The sequence below is a fragment of the Lytechinus pictus genome, chromosome 3, assembly GCF_037042905.1.
Source record: "Lytechinus pictus isolate F3 Inbred chromosome 3, Lp3.0, whole genome shotgun sequence".
Lineage (NCBI taxonomy): Eukaryota > Metazoa > Echinodermata > Echinoidea > Temnopleuroida > Toxopneustidae > Lytechinus > Lytechinus pictus.
Window position 1 is genome coordinate 55310662 of NC_087247.1, and position 21982 is coordinate 55332643.

Sequence of the window (21982 nt, forward strand, 5' to 3'; positions counted from 1 at the left end):
ATTGTGTCTGTCCCCCCCCCCCCCCCCACATCTGAGGAGAGATTTCAGCACCCCCACTGAAAAAATCGTTCCCAGGTCCCTGCAAATGTATGGGCCCCGATATTGCGATAAAATCGGACACCAAAAAGCAACCTCCGTCATAGTCACACTATAGTGATACCGACTTCAATGCACTCGTTAGCTTGCCTTTCAAAAGAGTACAACAGACTCAATCGGTCTTGCCTCGCCTTTGTTGGTGTGACTAGCACGCATAAATGCATGTAATGAGCGTCGCGATAGAAAAATGTATATTACATATATGGGTATGAGGGCAAAAGGCGTTTTTTACATATTTAATATTAATGAAACCTCTTGGAAAAGTTAGAGGAGGGATTGCTCTGCATGTCGCAAGCAATTACATTCGGACACTTTAAAATACAGCCCCGCAAGAGCCTGTCGAAGGTACCCCACCCTTATCCGAAACTTAACTATTAAAATATCTTGCCTTTTGGAGCCCTCAATGTGGCAAAATGATGCTTCGGTTAGGTAAAAAAAAAAACTTTTATTTTCTTAAAAGCACTTGGAGACGAAAGAGTAGGCCTTTTTCTATCAGCTACATTGAAAGAAGTGACGGCAAAACAAATCCTACCCTCTCAGGGGGCTGCCCCAAGTCACCCACCCCCTTTTTCGTATTTTCCCCATTTTTTGAAAATTCGTCATTTTGAAGCCACATTGATGAAAAAAGTGTTTCTACTATGTAGTGAAACCACTTTTATTGTTTTAAACCACTTGGAGACAAAAGAGTAGACTTTCTTCTATCTGCTACATATAAAGAATTACTGGAAAATCGAAGCCACCCCCGTCAGTGGGATGCCGAAAACACCATCCCTTTTTTCCGTATTTTGCAAATTTATGGAAAAATCTGGAGCCCCCACTGAGGCTAAAGGGTGTTTCTGCTAAAAAGCAATCCATTTTCATTGTCTTAATACCACATGGAGACGAAAGAGCTGCCTTTCCTCTATCAGTTACATAATATAAAGAGGTGCTGGTACAGCAAAGCCTATACCCCCGTCAGGGGCTCCTGAAATTACCCACCCCTTTTCTGTATTTTACCTTTTTATTAGAAAATCTGCGAATTTAGAGCCCATATTGAGGCAAAATTGTGCTTCTTCTATAAAGCAAATCACTTCCATTGTCTTAAAACCACTTGGATAAGAAAAAGGAATATTTTTTCTATCTGCTACATATAACGAAGTGCTGGCACATCGAAGCATACCCCCTCAGGGGGCGGCTGAAGTCACCCAGCCCCTATTTCGCATTTTAACAACTTATAGGAAAATCTGTCAATTTGGAGAAACTGAAGAGGGTAGGCGTCGATGTGCCAGCAACTTGTTATATGATTGTAGCTGATGTTAAAAAAAACCTTCTTTTTAATTTCCAGGTGGTTTAAAAAAATAAAAGTGACTTTACTATTATATCAGAAACGCCCTTTGCCCCAATGGTGACTCCAAAATTATCTAATAATTAGACAAAGTGGACAAACAGGATGAGGTGACTTAATATTCGGCAGCCCCTGAAGAGGGCCAGGCGTCGATGTGCCAGCACTTCTTTATATAAAAAGTCTACCCTTTCATCCCCAAACCCAGGGGAGTTAAAAAAATAAAAGTGGTTTTACTTCATAGCAGAAATACGTTTTTGCATCAATGGGGCTAAACACTGCGAATTTTCCAATAAAGAGGGAAAATAGGCAAAAAGGTGGGGTGACTTCAGCAGCCCCTGAATTGAGTAGCTTCGATGCGCCAGCACGTTTTTTTGCATGTAGCTGATAGAAGAAAGCGTATTCTTTCATCTTTAAGTTGCTTCAAAAAAATAAACTGGCTTCATTATATAGCAGGAATGCTAATTTTCCTGAACGAGGGGGTCAAAACTGCGAATTATTGAATAAAGTGGGAAAATAGGCAAAGGGGGGATTCGGCAGCCTCTGTTGGGGAGTAGGCTTCTGTGTGCGAGCACGTCTTCAAATGAAGCTGATGGAAAAAATTCTACCTTTTTGTCTCCCACGAGTTACTATATCAGTTCTCACTTAAGTCATGATCTGCACACTGCAGTCATTAGGGCATTCATGGTACTAATTGTTATTTTTAAAGAGAAGTCGTGTGATGACCGACCTATATACATGTACTAGACATAAATGTGTTCCAAATGATTATTGCTGAGGATAAGCAGATTTCTGTACAGTACCATAGATTTACTATTAAAATATACTTTAAATTAATCTCCTTAACCCCCATTAATTAAAACAGGTTTAAACACCCTTGTGTTCCCCTCTGCATACTTCTGATAGATTAATGAAGTCAAAGATTTTTTGTTTTATTTTACAGTGAGGTAATTCTAGTTAGTACAATACAGCCAGGTGCAGCCCCCTTGATAGGCGGCGGGGGGGGGGGGGGGGGGGGGTGTTAACATTTTTTCCTTTTCAACTTAATAACAGGGTAGTATATACAGTAAAGTTCCCAATGCAGACCCCTACTCCTCTTTCATGAGAGGGTTGCCCAACCCCTGAATACAGTATTTTAGCAGTATCTGTCTTGCAGGGTAATATCTATCAGGTTCAGCCACTTCTACCAAAACCTAGGAACATGAACTAGTTATGATTTTTTTTATACTAAAACTTTATTGGAATGCAGAATCATAACTGTGATTTGGCCTCATAGGTCTTTGAATTATAGAGTATAAAGGATTAAAAATACAAAAAAAATCTAACCTCTCATTCATACTTGAAAAAAAAAAAAATTCCAAAAAGAATATAAATAAAAAAATATTCACAAATTTTTATCCAGGTCATTATGATACATCAACCGCATTGACCTTCCATTTATCCACCAATCAATACATCCATTTACAATCCATTCGTTTATTCTTCTAGTCACCTTTAGGGCGATTCTATGCATGTCGTACGAGACATTTTGACAACAATTTATAGTCTTTTAGCTGAATGTTTGAGCAATAAAACTTTATTTTTGTCAATGATAAAGTTAAAGCGGGTAGTGATGTGAAAAACCAATAACAGACAAAAAATATTTGAGTACGGGTAAATTAATGGTAAAAATGTAGTGTGTCGCACGGGACTCAGAAATTTCCAGTACGACATGCAACATTTTCACCCCTAATTCATCAATGGAAAACATATTTTTGTTGGTTGTCATTTTTTTTTCATGACTACCTAGTACTGTAGTACTTTAATATTACCACAAAGCAAATTAAAAAATCGTCATTTGTTTGGATAGCAGGCTTAAGTGTTGTGAAAATGGTTGATCTTTCTAGCATGGAATCGCCGTTTACATTCTTCATTTCTTCTATTTCATTCATTCACCCATTGAGTTATTCATTTATATTCCTACATTGAAAAACAAACTTTCAAATCATTCAATTCATTTAATATCTATTTACCAATCACTTTCACCATCTTGTTTCAAAGATTGTTGATTTTGCACGGTCACTCTCTACAAGTATATGACAGGTAAAACAGTATCAAAATTCTATACATGTATTTTTTTCACTATTACATAATTTTATTTAATCCAGATTTATACATCCTCCCTGTGTAATACAAAGTAAGTAAGCGAAAGGTTGACTTCATATCGTCACAGGCAATAGGGTCAGGGCAGCTTGGGACATCAATGGTAATTTATTTTACACTATTATGATTTTACACTGATCCATTAACACGGCAAATTGTAGGTAATGTTCTCCATGAAAACCTCTATACCTTGACATAGGCAGAAATCAAATAGGCCTTTTGTGGTGCCAGGTGGGTGTTTCATAAAGCTGTTTGTAAGATATGAATGACTTAACACATGACTGGTGATCCTTTCTTGTGCTATGTGATATCCCTATGTAATTGATTTTTGACCTAGGAACATGTTCCAGTCGTGCGTAACTTAACGAACAGCTTTATGAAACATCCTCCGGATATGTTCATGTTCTATATAACTCTCCATCAAATGAAGGTGTGTCATTAATATTGAAATCTTTCTTTACATAGAGCGTTTTGAAGTAGTTAATCCAAAGCACAGGAAAAGTACAAACATAGAAATTACAATCAAATCTTCATTTGTTGTTAAGTATATAATATAGCACATTATCTGTACACAGCATAGTATACATGTATTTATACAAATTGGTACATTCTAAAGCCCTTAAAACTATCACAGTATTAGACATACTTGGTATGTTTTTCAAATTTACCACTGAAATATAAGTGGGAATAGTTTTCAGTTCATTTTTTCCCTCTCAATATAAATGTTTGAAGACATTCTAACATGATCAATATTGAGTATTGAATCCAGAGTTATGTTTATAATGGTCATTTTCAATACCAATCCTTCCATAACATACTAATTTTTATTTTTTTGAATATCGTAAATTTACTTTAACATTGTAAGTGGAATGTTAATTAATAAAACCCTTTTTGCTCATAATTACATTCATCTCACATACTCTTCTGCATAATAACACTAAAAAATATTACCAAAATCATAGAACTGAAATAAATTCTATTAGAAACCATCTATAAATGGATTAACTGAATAATTGATAGAATAATTATTTCATTAAGACCAGATTAAGAACTGTTTGTTTCCTCTGCTTGAACATGTATTGCACCTATTCTCAAGTCGACATGTACTCAATTACAAGTATCAAGCAAGTACCAATCAGATACACATCTACCATTCTGTGTCAAGATGTAAATAAAATGAAATAAAATAATAAAAGAGAAATAGAAATTAAAGAAGTGCATCTTACCACTTTAAAGAAATTTAAAGTGTAATGAGTACATATGATGTATTCAGTCTTGATCTCATTCTAGCTTCAAAACTTCCAATTCTTATAACACTAAACAGTGTGTCCCAGAAAAAAGGAAACCAAGATTCCCATGTCTTTTTTTCTTCAAATGCAAATAAAATTATGATATATAATTTACATAATCATATTCAGTTATTCCTCTTTATTTTGATACCTAATATGTGACGAACACTCATGCATTAAGGAGCAAAACGATTTTGAAGATTGGATCGTGATACGACAAACGTGCTTATTCGACGAATGGCTCATTAGCATTTCTTTTTATTCTTTGATAAGATTCTCTAACTGATCACTGAAATGAGAGTTGATTCAGATTCACACGTGAGTTTCTGCACAAATTGTTACTGATAAGCTTCAGTATTTGTTTGTAATCTGCCATGCGTGAACAATATGCTAAGCTGTTGGTTTCAAATTAGAGATGAGATACCACTCTTGCCACGAGTATCAAATTTATAGTAAAACCAAATTTAATAATTGTGAAATCTTTCTCTGAAAATGGGTTTCCTTTTTTGTGGGACTCACTGTATATCTTCCATTTTGCTGTTGTTTTAATATCAATTAAAATCACTTTTATATACATTCAGACAGGTTTGTCTTATTTGTCAAAAAACACATGTGCAAAATTCCCTACAATGGCTGGTATTATTGGCTGACTCACAACAGCCTACAGATGCTAGAGAACTGCGCTAGGAAAAAACTCAACGTAGATAATCTCCTGTAAAATTACATAAAACATACAACATAACAATATTTTCTTTTTTAATTATTAAGATACTAAACTTATTACTGATGGTTTTAGGTCAAATATGATTAACTGTTAAGGCAATGGTCATATAATGAGCATCTCTTACGAGATGGATATGGAGCCTAATAAATTGCATTTATTATTATCATTAATCTTGTATCCGAAAGTCTATATTTTATTTTCTTCATGGAACTTCCTATACTAAAATGCAATTACAGACAAAACAATATGAAAGCCACTGGCCCAACTCACAACAGATTATATTAAAAAGCATAGCCCATTGTGATAAGTATTTACCAACCTACCCATACACTAGATAATGCAATACAACCCAAGAAGTGTAAGTCAAAACATTCAAATATTAGGGTTAAGGTAACATACATTCATGTTTAGAGAAATATGTTCCTTATTGTCTTATACATCTATTTAGATTTTTTTTTTCAGGGTCACTTTTTTCATTAATCGCTAATGATTGCATAAGCATGCAAATATCTTGTATGATCACTATCCATTAATTGTAGGAAGGGGATGTTTGAAAGAGGCATAAAGGGAGTAATGGAGTATTTATAATATACCACTTCATCTTCTGCTACAGAAGATTTAATTCTTCTCTTCACCAATTATATTTTCTGCACTAGCATAGTACAGACAAGAGAACAGATAAAGAGAGGAAATTAACTCTGGCAAACAACCTTTACAAAGATACTTACATGTATTTAATATAAATGTTCATTCATTTCTTTGCAGTCATTCACGTTAACACATTATTAATTCATGTACATAATGTAATGTGTGCTTTGTACAACCTATCATCAATATTAATTACAGTATCACAACACATTCCTCATTATAATATAAATGTAATTTGACTATTTTTTTTCATGTTTTTGCTCTGTTTCATAACAATTTTCCCCTCATTCTTTCGATTCCGCCTGACTGAATGAGATTTCTTTCCAAAAACATTATTTATGAGTATACATTTATTCTACAATATAACATGTAATTATACAAAAGGACATAATAAATGGGGTAAAATAAACAAACATGATACATGCTATAGTACATGTAGCAATGCATGTAAATGTTTTCCCCAGCTGTAAATATGCTTCCCAACACACACATACATACTGAACAAAAACACAAAATATTAATTTGAGATGAAGATTGAAATCTAGATTTGTGAGCATAAATATTCTTGGAAATTTAAAATTTATCATTTAAAGATATTACAAGACTAGAGATAGAAATTACTTATAGCACTGTGCCATTGTCAAAACAATACAATATATGCTACAAGCCCCTGAAAACAGTTCCATTTGTAGATTTACAGTATTACATCATGATTACAAACATAGATCATTTGGTAAAAATAATGCTACGCCAGCCCGAATAAAGCTATACACCATATTCTAATGAAAGAGAAGTAATGAAAAAAGGGTGATGCATGAGTATGCTATAAAGAATGTGAAAGAAGTGATAATTGAGATAATGCAATGGCAAAACAGAGTTCTAACACATAAGAATGATTAAATGGGAAGCTATTATTTACAGCTGGGATAATTCTTAATGAAATGTATTATATTCTCCAATTTTGAATAACAAACATTTCAACTGAACAAAAAAAAAAGGTAATAAAAGAATAAATAGAAAAATAATTACCAGGAACAAAGAAATAAAGAAATAAAAATATGGGGTAAATCATATGATGTAGGCATTCCTCAGCATGCACATCCTTCTGATTTTCCCTTGTTGTCATTATCAAGTTTGATCTGGCTGGGGAAATCCTGGTACGTTGAATCATCAGGTTCTTGTGCAAGGGCATTCTTGGCTATTGTTTGGAAGGCCTGTTCAACATTGATGCTTTCCTTTGCACTGGTCTCAAAGTATGGGATGCTGTTTTTGCTGTCACACCAGCTTTGAGATCTCTTGGCAGAAACCTGTTGATAAGAGAAGAGGAAAGACAAAGAAAACAATTACCAACTATGTTTACGGACTATAGGTGAGCTATTGACGAATTTTACTTCCGTCGAAGCAAGTTATTTTGAGATTATCATCTAAAGGAGCTACGCAACATCAGCCAGGCCAGGACGGATGCCAGTGGAGTAAGGTGCCGCTGGCATGGTTGGGGCTCAAATCATGGGAATAGGAGACCATTTCTTTCACATGTTATGCCTATCTTCATTTTACAATAAGCTTGTTATGTGAAAATAATTCAGGGTCACAAAGGAATTTTAGGGTTTCAAAGCATTAGTGTATTCTGGAAAGTGATCTTGAAAAGGAACTACTCACAATTCTGTTATCCAAGTCAACCTTGTTGCCCAATACGACAAATGGGAAGTGTTCAGGGTCTCTAGGACTAGCTTGGATGAGGAATTCATCTCGCCAGCTGTCCAGTGATTTGAAAGAATTTGGTGATGTGACATCAAAGACCAGTACACAGCAGTCTGCCCCCCTGTAGAAGGCCACACCTAAGCTCTGAAACCTTTCTTGCCCAGCAGTGTCCCATATCTGTACAAAAGAAGGAAGGTATTGTATAAAGAACATGCAATAACACATAATAAAGCATTGATTCAATGTTCACCAGAGCTAGATATCGGTGCATAAATACCAGATACACATTTGATCATTTATATCCATGTATACCCTTACTTCCAAAAGCTTGGAGGTGTAATGATTGACGGTTGGAAAAGTAAATTACAATCATAATACTTCGTATAATACCCTTCTTCTTTCGTAAGAAAAAAAATATTCTTGACTGGACACAGTAAAAATTTAAGACCTTGCGATGAAAAAATATCATCCTCACTCATGTACGCATACATGAGCCAAGTTTGAAATGATTCTCACAAAGGTTCTTAAATTATCGCAAGAACATGGTATTCCAAAGCATGTAATAACCTCCATGACCTGTGACCTTGAAGCCTCTTGACCTCCAAAACTAATAAGATCATCGTCACTCCTAGTATATGCATATTTGGAACAAGTTTGATGTTGATCCATGAAACGGTTATTTGGTTATCGTGAGAACAAAAATGGGATGAACAGAGGAATGTCCCGAAAAAATAATGCCTCTGCCAAGCACAGCACAAATGTACATTGAGGTGAGAGAAAGGTAGAGGCAAAAGGAAAGGCAGAGGGAGAGGCCAAAACATAATGGATAAGAGAGTAGGCCTATTAGAGAGATGGTACACAAACTACAATGAATTACCGAAGGAGGGGTGTTACATGAAATTCATACTAAATTTTAGAATGATGCCTTACCTTATTTCCCTACGACATTTAAATTTTCCTGTGGCCAAACTTTACCTTTGGCTTTGCATTAACAAGGGTGTCGCTAAGGCGAGTACATAATACGCCCATCTGTAATGCTGAAAATGGAGCTATTGGTCAAGCAAGAAAAGTGGAAGACGGCGACTTCACCATTGACCTTCTGACCTCAAAATCAATAGAAATGCTAGGATCTATGCTAGTATCATACACACCAAATTATATGAGCTTAGGTTAAGTTAAACTAAAGTTATCGTGTTTACAAGGACTGCAGAAGGGTAAGATGAAAATATGTCACTGTGACCTTGACCTTTGGACCTTAAAATCAATAGCCTTTCTGGGATACATGCTAGTTATATACACACCAAATTATATGAGCCTATGTTAAGTTAAACTGAAGTTATCACGTTTACAAGGACTGCAGAAGGGCAAGATGAAAATATGTCACTGTGACCTTGACCTTTGACCTTTTGACCTCAAAATCAATAGGCTTCCTGGGGTCCATGGTAGTATAATACACACCAAATTATATGAGCCTAGGTTAAGTTAAACTGAAGTTATTGCGTTTACAAGGAAAAGTTAACGGACGGATGGACACCGAGCGTGATACCATAACACGTCCCGTCGAGACGGGCGTATAAAAATATTTACTTGTTCACAGAATGTTATCACTGTTTCAAACTGTCGCTGAAAAGGACTTAAAAACAAATTTTATTGGATATGTGTATACATGTACTGTATGAAACCTCCCAAACCATTGTACAATTTACAAACTTTAACCTCCACTGCATAATATACAGTCTGTTCTATAATTTCTGTAAAATCCTCACACCTCCTACATTCATTCATTCATTCATTTAGTAATACATAAAAGAGACTCTTTCTAATCACAAATATCATATGGATATAGCTTGCCCGACGACTAGGAGCCGACCGACCGTTTTTATTGTAAATGATAAAACAAATATCGAACTTGCAGAACACCGTTCTTGATAGATATTAGGAATCTATAATGACATAAAATACATCGTGTATTGTAGAGTAACAGTGACAAATGAACCGACCTCTTATCCTATATTATGCGACAAGTCAGACCAGTTGAAAAAACCAGAGGTAAAACTCGATGAGCAAAAACTCTGGAAAAACTGTGAGAGACTTTTGCAAAACCCCCCTGTAAATTTGTTTATCAGATTTACCATAAAATGTAAGAATTTGAACACTTTCACTTTGCAAATTTTAAATTCTGTAAATTTGTCGTGACGAAGAGAACAAGCTAGAATGATACGCCCAACGTATCCTTACCGCATATTATCCTTTCTTTCCGCGCTCCAATGCACCAATGCACTTTTAACTACATTCCACGGAGGCTTCGAACCCCATTGACCATGCATTCCTGCAAAGTTTACGAACATTAACGAAACAAACAATACTTACCTGCTATACAACCGTACCGCAGGTAAATAATATACATCACATACCTGCATTGTGACAAATCTGTCATCAACCATGACTTCTTTTGTGAGGAAATCTGCACCAATAGTTGCTTTGTACTGATTGCTGAACTTTTTGTTGACATACTGGTTCATGAGTGAAGTCTTGCCAACTCTGAGAAGTTTCAAGATAAAATGATAAACATTCATATGTATAACACCTATTACGGTGATATTTTTCATAAATGAAAAATTGAGTGAATAAATGCTACTCATAATTATTATTATTGTAATAAAAATAATAACAATTAGCATCGGAATAGATTATTTCTATTCTATAGATGATGCTAAATAAATGCCTAATATTATTATTATCATACAGTAGTCATTGTCATCATCATAATCATGACCATCATCGTCATCATCACCACATTAGCATTATTTTTTAAGCCTGAGTCATATCGATTATTTTGAAAACCGGTGTTCGACAGCTTTAATTCGATCGCACATCGATGCATCGAAGGCGGGGAAAATTTAGTCTTTTGTTTTTTGCTCCGGCGTCGATGCGCTATGCATGCACTACGCACTGACGGTATGCACTGGCGTTGGCCGGGTGAGCGTTGCACATGCAGATGACAGAGCAAAGTTCGTTTGTATTTTCCATGATCACAAAACACAAAAAAAGGCCGGGGACCAATGCAGAATTCTTCCCAAAATATCTTCAACAACGATATTTGCAGATGACAACATATAAGTTTAAAATGAAACAATAATAAAGACATGAATCACGCAGAGTCGATCCGAATGATTTTCGGTCAACTAGCATTCGCAGTCCATTCACCAGCCCCGTCCGCAGCCCCGTACACTCACTCTCCCGAAATGACAGGCGTGCTTGTCAGCGCCAGCAAACTAGTGCAACCAACGGAGAGCGCTGTAACTTGCCTGAGATTGTGTAGTTGGATCCAAAATGAGCTCCAAATAAATTTATGGGAATAAATACATAATTTTCTCTGGATGATTATTTGAATTGCTATTCAATGCTGATATAACGATTGTGAGGAAAGATTGTGGAATATGAATTATGACGATGTTCGAGAATTAATCCTGATAATGACAATCCATTTTTTTAGACACAATTGAGCATGCGATCGAAATAAATACGAATGTTTCGAATCGAGCCCTAAATTCATATAAATTATTACGATTTAACAAGATTTTATGGTCATACTATATTGACGATGTCAGCAAAGTATGTTATGTTCATATGGAAGAATTAATACTGACATTATTTCTATTGTTATTCCATCTCTGGACGTCTCCTCCGAGCTCCGCGATAAGCACAATGCGCATGCGTGTTCGATGGCGTATGACATATTTTCCATTCATGAAATCAGAGCCCAAAGTTGGGCACAAACTAGCTTCAAATTGATGGGAAAAAATATAAAGCAATTTTCTCTGTTTTGTCATGTAAAATGTTATTATATGGTGATATTACGAACTTGAAAAGAGTTTTTGCATGTAGACAATGTTCGAAATTCAATCCTGACGTGATAATTATTTTTTTTAGACAAGTGCACTCACTCGACTCAAGAAGTCAAGTCGATCGTCGTGAGATGTCCGCCATTGAAAATTGAAACGAAATACAAACGTTTCACATCAAGATCTAAATTCATATTAATGATTATCATATGCAAATTATTGTTAAATATTACGATTAAATAATGTTCTGTGGTCATGATATTAATATTGTTCATGAAAGCAAGATTTATTTTACGTTGATTGCGTCAATTTCCGGCCATTTTCTGGTTTGATTAAAGAACAGTACTGCGCATGCACGATCGATGGCCATGACTTCCATTCATGAATTCATCGTGCATGAATTATCTCGGCACGAGCAGACGAGTAAGACTCGAACTATGATCGAAATGAACTTCAAATTAATGGTGAATAGGCATCATAATTACACAATCGGTTTCATTTTGGGGGCAATAGAAATCAAGTAAGTAGTAGTCAAGTTGGACATTACTGATATTTTGATGATTGATTGTGTGAACCAAACGAATCGGCCGGCCGACGTATTTTTATTTTTTTTTCGATGCACCGATTTTGCAAAATCTGCACCGGTGTTCGATGACATCGATCGAACACCGATTTTAAAATCGATTCGACTCGGGCTTATTATTTTTATTATTTTTGTTATTTTCTCATCGTTATCATTATATTGATAATATTACTATATAAATATTACTTGATTAAAACTTACATTTATTTAGCATACAAGTACATAGATTAAACCAAATATTAAGTACATGTACATCAGGAATAAAATCAAATTAAAACCAATTAACAAACAACTTCTATTTACAAAGGTGTATGTTTAACACAACTGAAGTCTGAAACAATGATTCACTTATATTTAACCTACATGTACTTGAATGGATAATCAACTACAGCAACCTTGCCCACATAATCAGTCCTTATATTTACTTCCAAGACTTCTTATCCCAATATAAGTCAAGAAAACTATTGTCTTGTCAGCACAGAAGTTTTATCTAAAAAAAAATTCTGAATGAGCACTTCATGCTGTTAAAAAATTTACATGTAGATGTTGTATGTCAAATTTGGCTATTAACATTAAACCACAATTAAACTATGGTTTATAACTGTTGATTGTGATTGTGTACTCACCCACTGTCACCAAGTATGATAACTTTAAGGAGGACCTTCTTTCTTGAAGTCATTATGTGTCTTCTTTATAAGATATACTATCCAGTTGAAAATCCTAAAAAGAAGGATAAATTACAAAAGAAAATGAAGAAATAAATGTTGTTAAGCAATCTTAGAATTTGGACCTTAAACTGAACTTCTGGATGAGGCAGTCATGGAAGGTAATTCTAGAGAGATGAAGAATACAATAAAACAAAATGGGGAAATTTAATAGCAGGATTAATCAAGAAAATAAGTAGCTATCATATTTGTTGTTGCACCTTTTGGTAATAAAAAGAGCTGAAACATGCAAATCTCTCTGTAATCTCTGTAATTGTGCATATCATAATTGAAGCATGTCTTTTGAATCTCATACGTGCATCATTTTAACTCTTTGTGCGCTGGGACATGAACCCTACTGTGCTTAATTATTTTCAGGGAGGAAAACAATGCATTGTTTGCTTGTGTGTGAAATGCGAAGCACCGAGTATGCATGGAAAGGGTTAAAGAAATCTTGACACAACAATAATCACCTAGTACATGTAATTTGAAAAAATAAGGCCAATGAATCATTCATTTTTCTAGTAATATCCAAGTGAGTTTTTTCATCACATGATTTCTAGACAGAGAATTATATTCCATTAATTAATCTTATTTCTCAATCTCAAGCATGTATGTGAAATACTGTACAGCCTGTATCTGAATTCTCGAATGCCACAATAAGTCAGTCAATATGAATTATGATATATGAAAAAAGGAGATATTCAGAGAATAAGGAGATATCAGGGTTCAGATTTTGTGTTCAACCAACCATGATACATGGTTACTGTGCAATCAAGACCTAAATGTTTTTTGAAACTTTTACCTGCCCCCCCCCCCCAAAAAAAAAAATAATAATAATAAATAAATAAAATAAATAAATCTAAACAAAAAAATGATTAAACACAAAATATTGATCTTGGCTTTGGTTTAAATTATTTTCAACAACAATTCTAACAAGAAACTATCATTTATTGTTAAAACGACTCAAAAGGTAGAGGAATAATTATTTTTGTGCCTGTTGTTGAAATTTTCAATTTTTGAAGCATGAAGTTTCATTTGGCTCTTTACAGAGACCATTCCTTCCCAGTGACTTGTCATAGATTTTGAGGTGTCAACATGTATGCATGTACTGTATGACATGAAGAAGTCAACTTTTTATAGGCTACAGTGTACAATACCAGGATTTCAGTATATACAGCTTACAGTTTCATGTACAACATATTAGCACTTTTGCATTATGGGCATTAGACCTACATTGTCAGTACATTCACATGAATCTGCAACATCAGCAAACAATGTGTGAATGTACCATACATGTATGAATAGTGTGAATACAGCAGTCTCTCAAAATGTTTGCTTAAAAGGATCATCAAGTCTGATGAATACTCACTCTACAATCTGTTATTCATATAAAAAAGAAGGAAAGTCCTATATAATAAAATGTACATATAAAAGTCTTGCAGTGGTTTAGACAGGTCTCTGATTAACTATTACGTGCACAATATACACATGATGTAGTATGGGAAATGGTACTATTTACATCCCTTTCATGTACATGTACCTGTGTGTAAACACAATATACATGTACATGTACATATATGATGAACATGTATACGTAGGTATGTATAGCTACATGTACATACAAGTAGTTGTACAAAAGAAAGTTGTTATATAGGTGGGTTGACCTTATATTTTCATACTGAAATGGACTTTGCACATTTCTAAGGTACATGTACATGTACACTGCAAGAATAAAAACAAAAAACAAAATCAGACAAATGCTTATTTTAGGTCATGATGGTGTTGATCATGCAACGGTGAGTCACATGTTTCCTGATTTCATTGCAATATAAAACATCAGGTCTGTTTTTCACAGTCTTAACTGTGACACGATTATCAAGATCTATGAATATTTTGTTTGTTGATTGCTGGGCGTTGTGGCATGCACCTGTAAAAAAGTTAACATTGATGCAGAGGTTTATAGTTCAAACCCTGGTCACAGTCTTTTCATGAGGCTAAAGGTTGGTCCCCAGATATAACAATCATATCTGATTGATACACATTTGAAAAAAAAAACACCTCATTTACACATACACGCTGCCATAACATAGCCAATTTAAAGGCAAGCTAAGAAATTATCTTTATCTCACAATTGTCAGAGCATACATGTACATGTAGAAAGGTATGGTGGCTCCATGAAGCTATTAAGAGAAGGAGATCCGACTCTCTCAAACGCTTTGCCCCATGCGCGGCACCGCTAATCCCCTCTCAGCTGGGTCCCTCACGGCGCATTACACAGGCCGCTCGTAAATCAGATAAGGAAAGTTGATCGACGCGGTCGACAGCTCGGGTTTGCGCTTGCGCAGTAGCGTTTTCACCCATAATGCATTTCACATCGGCTTCACAAATTTTATGCAAACATGGCGGCTCACGATTTCGAAGACGAAAATCTGGTTTTGGAACCAGCTGAATACAGGGTGACCAGATTTCACAAATAGAAATACGGGACAATCGACAAAGTACGCTGCATGAGCGGATCGACCGAGCCAGGTCTTAAAAAAAAAAGATCAACAAAGGATGCTACACGGTGTTCGACTTGGGAAAAAATGTACAGAATTGGAAGGGGGGGGGGGGTGAACGAAAGAATGAAGGAGGGAATGAAAAGGCGAAAGAAAAGAGTTGACTTGAGAACGGAAAGAAAGAAAAAATGAAGGGAAAAAAGGAATGTTAGAATAAAATGATGAAAGATAGAATAAAAAAACGTTTCCGTCATTCTTTGAAATGAATTAAGTAAAGAAAAAGAAAAGAAGGAAGGGAAGATGTGTGAAAGAAAACACAAGGGAGAGAAAATTAAAAAAAAAGAAGCAAGAAAAAAGGAGGATAGAAAGAACGAATAAAAGAAAAATGTTTCCTTCATTCTTTGAAAGAAAGAAATAAAAAAAAAAGAAAAACAGGAAGGGAGGGAGGGAAAGAAAGAAAAAAGGATACAAAGTAGAAGGGAATAATAAAATAAAGAATGAAAGAAAGAAAGGATGAAAGAGAGGGAGGAAAAAATAAAGGGAGGAAAGAATAAAAAAGAGAAAATAATGGAAGGAGAGAAAGAACGAAAAGAAAAGGGAGAAGGAAGCAAAGAAAAGTTTAAGGAAAGAAAAAAATGAAGGTAAAAAGGTAATTTAAAAAAGGAAGGAGAGTAAGACAAAGAAGAAAGAAAAATGAACAGAGAGAGAAGATCAGGAAAGAAAGATAGGGAATTAAAAAAAAGGGGGGGCAAGAGGAAGGATAGAATGATGAAGAAAAAAAGATATGATAGAAAAAAGTACAATCTTAAAACAAACAAAAAAATCCCATAATCTGACAAAAATCATAACGATATTTGGTGTTTCTAAATATATTTTTTTAGAATAGAAATAGAATGTTTTAGAAATGAGGGGGGGGGGGTCGGGTGTCCGGACACTTTATATTTTGGAAGCTTCCTTTTTTTTTTAGATTAAACTAAAAATATGAATTCAATAGTTGTAATCATCTTTTATTTTGTTCTCTATGATATTTTTAAAATAATAATTATTTTTTTGTACTAAAAATTGTAAAACTTCGCTTGTAAATTTTTCCAAATGACTTTGTAACTTAAAATGAATTGTCCTAACACAGAACTGGGTATACTTCTTCGTGGTCCCATACATGTTATTTTTAAGTTCTTTATTATGTAGACTAATTTTTTTTTTGTAATTAGTTCTCCTTTTTACTGTTTGTAAATTAAATTTATTCGCTCCGCGGCCCCTGCTATTTTCCAAAAACGATCCAGAGACCCGAGCTGAGCTCGGAGCTCCCGTCATTCATTACACTCACTTTCAACTAACACAAATAGGAGTACGTTGGGCACCGGAGGGTACTTCACGATGCGACAATCGCCAGAGAAATGCCCCGCAGACTCGTCGTTATATTATCAAGGCCATCGTACCCTCACAAATGATTTTTGCATTAAAATTGAGCTCAAAGTCTACCCTTTCACCTTATTATAATTTCTAAAACAGGAACGGGTAGGTGAAGATTTAAATAAGGGAGAAAGTCAGCCATACCTAAAATCTCCAACTTCTTCCGTTTGTAATTTTGTTGAGTCAAATCAGATTGTGACGTATTTGGTATGTATGCAAAGAAGCATTTGGTATGTATCTCAGAAGTTCAACCATTCATAAAAGACGTACATCAGGAATCCGTACGAAGAGATATAGATGTCAGAAGAACTGCAAGTCGTGTTTCAATTTTGAACAAAAACTGAGCTCGGAGAGAAGTTATGTGGGAGAACGTCGTTTACGGCGGTGCCTCGCATGGTCCTTCAAAAAATCTCTGACCTCAGATTTTACGAAGGGGCTTATCGCGTTATGTAAGCGGGCTCTAACTTTCGCCTGGCGGCTCGCCGATTGATGTTAGATATCGTTCCTTCGCCCAAAGGAAGCGATAACAAAGGATTAGGAGAGAAACTGGAAGATGGTTCTCCTTCTCTTAATAGCTTCATGGCGGCTCTGTAGTTTCCCTGAAGTACGGATGATGACACATGACTTCTGTCGTTATGAATTCGCAACTCATCGCAAAGTAACAAGCTCACAACCTTCGTTGCAAAATTAACAAATTTGGTTGCAAACTTCAGAATTCTAGTTGCAATTTTAGTTACAAACTTCGCAATTGTGGCAAATTCAACATTTTTTGTTGCAGAGTCAGGGACATTTCGTCTACATGTAGAGGTTTGTAATTTTTGTCGCAAATTTAATGATTTTTTTCAACAAACTGAAAATCATTATTCTAATATTTGCAGACCAAACATGTAAATGCATAAATTTAGGTAGAAAATTATGACTGTTCATAAAGTTGGATTTTAATAATATTGGTTTTTATATATAGCGCGATGTCAATCTACTCAAAGTGGTTCACAATTATTACTATCCGGTCACTGGATTCATAGCTTTTAGCAGCCTGTTAGGTGCACACTTGCTAAACCAACCACAATGACTTTTACATTGTTTTCTACCGGTACCCAATTAGCACCTGGGTGAGAGTGGCAAGGTGTGGATTGACGTCTTGCCAAATGACGCTAGGCCATGGTGGGATTCGAACACACGACCCTCTGATTACAAGCCGAGATTCAAAACCGCTACACGACATTACAACAAAATTTTCAATATCATTTCTAAAACTGTACAAAACTAACTATCACTGTGATAGAACATCTACATACTGTACTGACCATTAACATCAGGTGCAATTAATCAGAATGATTTCATGATACATAGAACATTATATGTAACATCAAGGAATTACACACTTTCCGATAGTGCTGCAAGTCAGGCGGCATGTTCAGGTTCGGTTCGGTTCGGCAGGGTTCGGCAATTTTTTTCCGAACTTTGGTTCGGTTCGGCAATTAATGCCAAATAAAATTATTAACTCATAAAACAAGGAAATGCCGACCCTCGTAAAGATACTTTTAACCAAGATCTGTCATATATTTATAATAAATTTTGTTTCTAAAAAGAATAGTTATAAAAACTGTTGCATAACTTTCTTTTATTTATTTTAATCTTTAAACAAAAATAAGAGTCATTTCTACTTTCATTTTTAAAATGAAATAAAAATAAAAAAAATAAAAAATATTGATAACGAGAGAATCAGGACAGAAATGGAATTACAAAGATCATAATATTTTTTTCATGATTATTTCATGTAGCTATGATCATGATCGATTACAATGTCATTGCAAACGCTGCACGCAGCTTCTCCGATTGGAAAGTGTTGATCGAGAATGTCGAAACATTAGACAAACAACCTCCATTCAACTGTTATTATACTGGTAAAATTCACATTCCAAAGAATATGAAATGTTTTAGAAAGACCCTATTTTCTGAAAAGTGGTTAAATCTGGTCAATCAATTACTTTAAAAAGATAAAATATCAGTCCATTCTTGGTCCCGAAAGATCGACACTAGAGTGACTTCAAACATAGTTCCAACACGAAAATGAGTACATGGGACTGTACTGTGTATTTTAGTGTTATGAAATCACTCGACGTTGATCGTCAGAACCAAGACGGAACTGAAAATTTATCATTTCATTTTCAGTAAATGACCAGATTAAACCACTTTTTAGAAAATATTGACAATGGAAAAACATTTCAAATTCGGAATATGAATTTTACCAGCATAACAGCAACTGAGAGCAGGTTGTTTGGACTTCCTGTTTCAACTTTCCTTATCAACCATTTCCGGTTCACGATCAGGGAACATGCGTTGGCTTGCTTTGAATTTTTATCTTTTCTGTTTTTTCTAACCTCATTCCTTCATCTCTTATTTATTTATCTTTAATATTGATATGTACATTTCAGAAGGTGAAATATACATACTTTACCATTACTTTGTCAGTCACAAGGAATGAATTTATGTCAGTTTTTCTCTATTAAATACAAAACAATTACATGTACGCCCGATCACAATCATGATCGATTACAGTTATACGTAATTCAACTACACTTCTTAACCGAGTTTAGTTTAAAATGTCCCCACATTTTATGAGGAAAAAAAATAAATTCATGGTAATAAAATAATTGAGACTGATAAAAATTCAGTCAAAGACGAGACCGAAGCTGTCATACTTTGTCATTTACGAGGAATGAATTTATGTCTTGTCCTTTTTCTTAATTAAATAGAAAACAATTAGGTCCGATTACGATCACGATCGATTACGGCAATACGTAATTCAACCACACCTTTATACCGAGTTTAGCTTCAAATGTCCCCTCATTTAATGAAGAAAAAATATATTCATGTTAATAAAATATTCTTAAGTTGATAACAATTCAATCAAAGACAAGATGGGAGCTTAAATAGTGGATTTAAAAAATATTTTGTGTGGAATTCTTATTGTGCACAATCACTAACCAATATTTTTTTTCATTTTATATTTAAATATATGTAGTCCTCGCTTTTATTCAAATCACTTAGTAAAATAAATTTCCCCTTTTTTTTTACCGAACCACCGAACCAAGCTTTTGTGTTCGGTTCGGAAGTGCCAGGTTCGGCGAACTTCCGTTCGGTTCGGCAGTTCGGCTACAGCACTACTCCAGGAATCTCCAAATTCTGTGGAAGGATCAGCTCATAGAGACAGTTGCATGCGACATGCTTTGATTTTACCGAGCACGGCGGCAGTAATGCAACCATGGGTGGTTTTCGTGGAGGGGTATGCGGCAAGTGCGATGCAAAAAAAACGGTTGGTAATTTGAATTCATATTAATTTTCATATTTGTAATAGCAAGTGCAAATTTTTCTTGATTGTATTTCCTCTAACGTTAGTTGTCATTGTTTAAGGCACTGAAATAAAGGTGTCCGGTATGGTAGTGGATCTATTACCGAACACTTTTCATGAATTCAATCATATCAAGCACATTATTCTCATGAAATTCACCAAACTTTCACCATAAATACACAAAGAATTACCTACAAAATATAAATATGTAAACATTTTGCCGAAATTGGTTTTCGTTTTTACGATATTAGCTTCCAATCGGACCCCTCTTCGCATGTGAAATATTTTGGTCACTTGAAAAATCATAAAATGTATTGTACTAGGCCTATTAATTACCGAACGTGTGTTTTCTATGGGAAAATTTGAGAAAACAACAAAATCATTGAATATGATTATGAAGACTTTGAAAATGTGTTTTTGACCATATTTCATCATCTTTCTATTCAAGTTCTCTTTGGAAGGATGTTGCAAAATTTTGAGCGTATGAAATTATTTTCTGACGCGTATGATGCGCGCGTTCTACAACTTAGGCTGGTCAGTAATAAATTAAATCACTAGGATACACTGCCATAGTCATACATACACTTGCACACTTCACCAGTACGACAATACACCAGATGGCGGCCTAGTAGTAGTAGTACTAGTAGTGTCTTGTCTTGTCTTTCCGTTAATGCCCACAATCATTACAATGATTATTATGGCATATGAACGTCAAGATTGACTTGACCTGAATTTTGCCGGGATCGGCAGGTGCAATACACCGGGTGAACACCCTACTCTTTGACGAATAGTGTATTGGTTTTAACGTGCATAGGTTGTGACTCTCCTATACACGGGACCAACATTTGCGTCCTTTCCGATGGACGGAGTGTTTTCCAACTGCATTCACACCTGCACTGAATACAGTGGTGAGGCACGCTAACACACAACGTTATAGCATCAGATTTTTTTGGTCAGACTCGTTTCGGCATGAGCGGGACTCGAACCCCTCACGTTGAGATCTACGATCTTATCCGAAACATGCGCTCTAACCGACTGAGCTACGCTGCCTCCCTAGTGTGTAGTACTGTTTCCAAAAGAAGAAAGAGCGCTGCAATATCCACTTGAAGTTGCACTACAGTTGCAATTGCATCGCACTCCAGTCAACTTACTTGCAGCTGCATGGCCATGCACTTGCAATGCAATGCCAATGAATTGAAATTGCAATTGCAGCAGCGCCCGCAATTGCACTTTTTAATGCCTACCCGGTAGGGAAAATACAAAAGATCTCTGAAATATAATTCTTATTTTACAAGTAAAATAGTATGATATCAATACATAATTGTCATAATTCATCAAGTTACAAGTTTTTCATATTTACCTAAAATACTATAAAATCAGTTTTCAAGTGTTGGTGGCAAGTACTCACACTGCTATTTACAGGTTTTTGCCAGGATATCTGTGACGACTTTTTCGCAGTTCTATCAATATGTCCGCAATGGAGGTCATAAGATCTGTGACGTCATATAGTGGGTTGCTCCGCCAAGATCACTATTCTTTCACAAAAGCTTTCAAATGTAGAGTCTACCCGTATTTTTAATATCAAATATCATTTTTTTGAGTAAATAAATCATCAAAATGAATCAAAAATTTTAATATGATTAATGATTGTATAATCATA

General features: G+C 35.1%; 1 protein-coding gene across 2 annotated transcripts; it reads right to left on the reverse strand.

Annotated features, from left to right (window-relative positions):
• Positions 1-3527: 3527 nt before the first annotated feature.
• LOC129256964 (ras-related protein Rab-7a-like) lies at positions 3528-21936 on the reverse strand. 2 transcript variants are annotated; one of them, XM_064097393.1, is made up of 5 exons: positions 21731-21936; positions 12976-13069; positions 10336-10462; positions 7880-8098; positions 3528-7527 (listed from the first exon to the last, which is right to left on the reverse strand). In XM_064097393.1, the coding sequence occupies exons 2-5, from the start codon at positions 13026-13028 to the stop codon at positions 7309-7311; spliced, it is 618 nt and encodes a 205-aa protein (XP_063953463.1). In that variant the 5' UTR covers positions 13029-13069; positions 21731-21936; the 3' UTR covers positions 3528-7308. The 2 variants fall into 2 exon arrangements, with proteins under 2 accessions (XP_063953463.1, XP_054751168.1); XM_054895193.2 differs by having other exon boundaries at positions 21683-21880.
• Between the last annotated feature and the right edge of the window lie 46 nt (positions 21937-21982).